Here is a 4,543-nt window from a genome sequence, read left to right as displayed (position 1 = left end):
GTATAAGATAAGTTTAAAGTGCTCATAAGTTAAATAAAGATTATATAGTGTAGAGCAGACACTGATTTAGACATGTGTATAGTATGTTCATGTTTAAATGTTTAATCAAAAATTGTTTAGAATTATTATAAAAATGCATAAAAGCACTTCAAATAACAAAAAAGATTCACAAGTTGCTAGCTCATCTACATTTATTAATGGTGAGAGTAGTCAATATGAAAAGGTCAACCTTGAAACAAGTAGTTTATCCAGTACACATGTTGAAAGTTTTAAAATTTGCAAGTTGTGCAAAGAAAATATTATTACAAAAACTGATTTTGTAAAAAAAGGTAAGAATAATTTCGGAATGTGTTTATTTTTTTGAAAACAAGTAGCAGCAAATGTTGATAAAAAAATTTCTTATATGTCCTTGACCTTAATAAACATTTTATTTTTATTTAATGTAGTCTTAAAAGTTTGTTTTGTTAAGTGAGTATATATCACTCCACAATAAGTTAAACAAATTAAGTTTATGTTTTGCAGCTATAATCGTTTGTTATATATCATAATACTATCAAATCATAATATACTCCATGTGTATGTATATATATGTATATACGTATTATATCATAAAATTCTCATTTATAAGAACAAGTTCTAAAATTGTAAACTTACAGAAAGCCTACTTATGGACAAAAGCATGCTAGTGAAATACATGAAAAGGAAAAGTGTTCTATTGGAAGAACTTAAAGAAAATAAAACATGCAACTTCATGACAACCGAAATAAGTTTGAAGAACTGTGTAGCTGCATATGTAACATCAAATCTTTTCAAGTTTTCAGCTTTGAAAAAAATTTCGGCCTGTTTCATTGGCCGTTGCTTTCTAACGGTTTCCGAGTCGGAAATATTTACAGAACTTGATCATGTTTCTGTTGTGAAGCTAGTTTCAAGCGCTAAGCTGTTTGTGGATTCAGATGTGCAGATATTCAACGCAGCGTACAACTGGTTACGTCATAAAGAACGTAGCAAGTATGCGGTATACCTTTTGTCTAACATTTGCCGTGCACTTGAGTCAGTTCCAACTTTAACTTACATGGATAAGGAAGATTGCTTTGTCGTTCGTGATGAGTGTTGTAGGATGATTAGTGAAATTTCACAGGATAGGAACGATTTGAATTCAAAAAATCACATGACTTTTATCAAAAACTGCGAGAAAAACGATTTTAAGACAAACTTTCATGGGTGCAAGGCTGGCGAAACTCCATATATTGCAACTGAGGCGCGTTCCAAAACAGCTTCAGTTGTTTCTGGTGCAATTATGTTGCCACCACGCGATGAATGGAGAAGAGTCTCGCAAACTGTTTGCATAAAAAACGAAGCTTATACATTCAATGGCAGAAGCATTGAAAAGTACTCAACCGCTCATAAAACTTGGCAACATGTAAAACTCGTGCACGACGGTCTGGTGCGGCGAAACTGGTATTGTGTCACCTCTTTGCGTGACAGCATATACATTCTGGGTGGCTCTTATGGTCGTGTAAGAGACATAACTGCTTCTTGCTTCAAGTTTTGCATTAGTAATTGTTCGTGGACAAAAATTTCTAGCATGCATGAGGCAAGGGGTGATGCATCTAGTTGTGTGTTTCAAGGAAAAATTGTCGTGAGTGGTGGTCAGTCTAATGATGACAACCTATTAAAAACAGTTGAAGCGTACGACAGTACTACCGATACATGGTCAAGAATGCCAAGTATGGTAGGAAGCAGAAATTTACACAAATCAGTTGCTACCGGCAGCAAACTGTTTGTAATTGATAATTATGGTTTTGTAAAAGGAGAAGTTTATGACACAACTTGTGAAAAATTTGTTTTGCTAAAGCAAATTCCACAGTCATTTGGTTCGCTTTATCTTAAACATGTTGTTGTTATTGGAAGCAAGCTCGTTATTATTTGTCAAGAAAAGCTTCTATTATATTATGACATACTTAATGGTGAATGGTCAAAACGATTAACAGATCATACACCTAGTGTTTCCTGTCCTATAATACCTTTTTATTAATACCTAATTTCCTGTAATAAATGATGCGCAGCATCCATAACTTAGCATTCTCTCATAATGATTGTTCAACTACATCATTTGTGACATAATGGTTGTTCAACTACACTATTTGTTACATTTTTGTCCTTTGGTTTTGTTTATGGCAATTGCTAAGGAAATTTCAAAGAATTCTACAACGTCTGACAACAATAGTTATATCAAGCACATAAACGTTTATTTGTTCTAATTAAAAATTTAAAGATTAAGTTAGTGTGTTGCGGTGTATACATAAGAATATTGGCAGCTATAGTTTTATACATGTAAACTTTATACTTACTTTGGTGTAAAAAAGTATTCCTTAGTGGAATTAATTGTTGAAAAGTAGCAACAAACCTGATGAGATAGTTATAAAGTTTTCAACTTATTTAATATGTTCTTTATTCTTGTTCAAAAGATCTTTTTTCTACTTATAGTAAACGTAAATCCTAATTTTAGTTAATTTTCTTTTTTAATTTTGACTTTTTATTACATTACCTACGGATTTGTTGTTACTTAGCTTCTTTTATTAGTTACGATTTGTAATAAACGTACATTTGTTTAAACATTTTGTTTTGTTTAATATATTGAGTAGACTAATATTGTGTAAAAATTATTATAACTTTTTTCTAAATATATATTTAACATTTTTACTTTTAAAATAACAGAAAAAATGTCCAGTTTTAGCTTTTATAACCGGATATCATAAAAAAAAATAATTTTGTTGTTTATTGTTTTATACATTCATTGAAAACCCGCTTAATGGTAAACATATCTTAATACTTTTTACAATAATTTAACGTACTTTTCATTTATTTACCGCCGAAGTAAAACTTATCAAATATACTTGGCTTAATTAGAATAGACATATAAAAAAAACCGTTTAGTCACTTGCAGCGCTTATAAAGGCTTTCTATTAGTTAAAAACGTAAAAAAAAGTATTGAAAAATGTTGTTTGAAAGCAAACTTATATATTTCTCAACACGTGTAGTAAAGTTTTTTCATTTACATTATTTACTTCAACCTTTTTATTTAAAAGCGTTTAACTCAGAAATGTCAAAGTAAAGTTTTAAAATTATTTGAAACTATTTTTTTTTCTAAAGCTTTGATTAATTTTCTGTCATCTAGAAACGATAAACTGAAAACTGTAATCATCTTACACAGTCCTTTTTCTAATCAATAACTATTAAAAGTCACTGTGGATTAAAAGTTTTTTAAAAATGCTGATACAAAGTTAAACGTTCTTTTGATACTTTTTACGACAGTAACTTACAAATAAGGATATGGGTGGTAAATTTTAATTAGTTTTATTAATTTAAGTTAATTTCATGTAGTTTTAGGAAAAAATAGATGGATGAAATATTAACGATAACTATAAGTCATCGATCATAACTTATTAAAATATATACATGGATATTTTATTAAAAAATTTATACGTAAAATTATCTTATTTTATTTTTTTTACTTATAAACTAGTTTTATTTAATTTTAATTTCTTAGTTTTCTAAACTTCAAAAAAATAGTAAATAGATCTAGTTTTTACTAAAGTGTAAACTTTTGCAAAATTATGTCAGAGATTAATAACAACTTTGTCATTAATATCCTTCTTTTGAGAGAAAAACTAACAAACATTCTGACTAGAAAATCATTTTGGCAGACTTGTTAAAATAAATTTTAAAAAATCATGTTTCAGAGATTTTAGCAAAAATTTAATTTAGTTTTAAATCCTCTGATTTTCAAAAACTGGTAATAAATTGTCGTAATCAAATAAAAATAAATTTTCATTGGTATATCTTGCATACGTTGCAAAAGCTTTCATAAACCCATGCAGTTACGTGAAAAAAAATAGTAAGAAAAATAATTGCCAAACGAAATTTAAGATGTCTCTTTAGCAAATATTTTTATATCAGTAAAAAATATGTTTTTTTGGAAACGAAACTTAAAATCTATAATATCTTGATTAATTTGCTATTCAAGGTATTTTTGTTTAAGTAAGAAAACAAGTTTAAATGGGTTTTGAGCATCAAAAGCATGTTACTTCCAAAAAGCATGTTACTTCCAAAACTTTAATGCAAAAATCTAAATTGACGTTTTAAAATTTCTCCTTCGGCGTACTAGAAAATTTAAAAAAGTCAAAGTTTAACTAAAACAATGTGTTTGAAAATAATTTTATGTGAAACTTTCTCATGTAAAAAACAAGTTAAAGTTTTGTTTTTGGTTTACATAGTGAAATTTGTAAAAAAGTTAAAAATAATAACGGAAAAATTCCATTAATAAGAGAATTATAAAATGTAGTGTAATGCTTGTAATAAGGTTCCAAAAAAATCATTATGTAGATTAAACTTTGAAATAATCAAAATTTATTTATTTTGAATTCTTTTTCAGAATGCCTTATTTTTTTCTACCGTTTTACTTTAACAATAGATATCAACTAATTTTAAAAGAAGTATGGTCTTTAACTTAAATCTTTTGTTATTTTTAATTTATTATCCA

The 4,543-nt window shown here is 27.8% G+C and overlaps 1 protein-coding gene across 1 annotated transcript; it reads left to right on the top strand.

Moving 5' to 3' along the window:
* Nucleotides 1-679: 679 nt before the first annotated feature.
* Nucleotides 680-2,035, top strand: LOC145836894 (kelch-like protein 26). Its single transcript, XM_082944666.1, has one exon. The coding sequence runs from the start codon at nucleotides 680-682 to the stop codon at nucleotides 2,033-2,035; it is 1,356 nt and encodes a 451-aa protein (XP_082800792.1).
* Nucleotides 2,036-4,543: the final 2,508 nt, after the last annotated feature.

This window comes from Thalia democratica, chromosome 5 (genome assembly GCF_965202585.1).
Source record: "Thalia democratica chromosome 5, ktThaDemo2.hap1.1, whole genome shotgun sequence".
Lineage (NCBI taxonomy): Eukaryota > Metazoa > Chordata > Thaliacea > Salpida > Salpidae > Thalia > Thalia democratica.
Note: the sequence above shows the minus strand (reverse complement) of the source record. Positions and strands in the feature narration are given on the sequence as shown.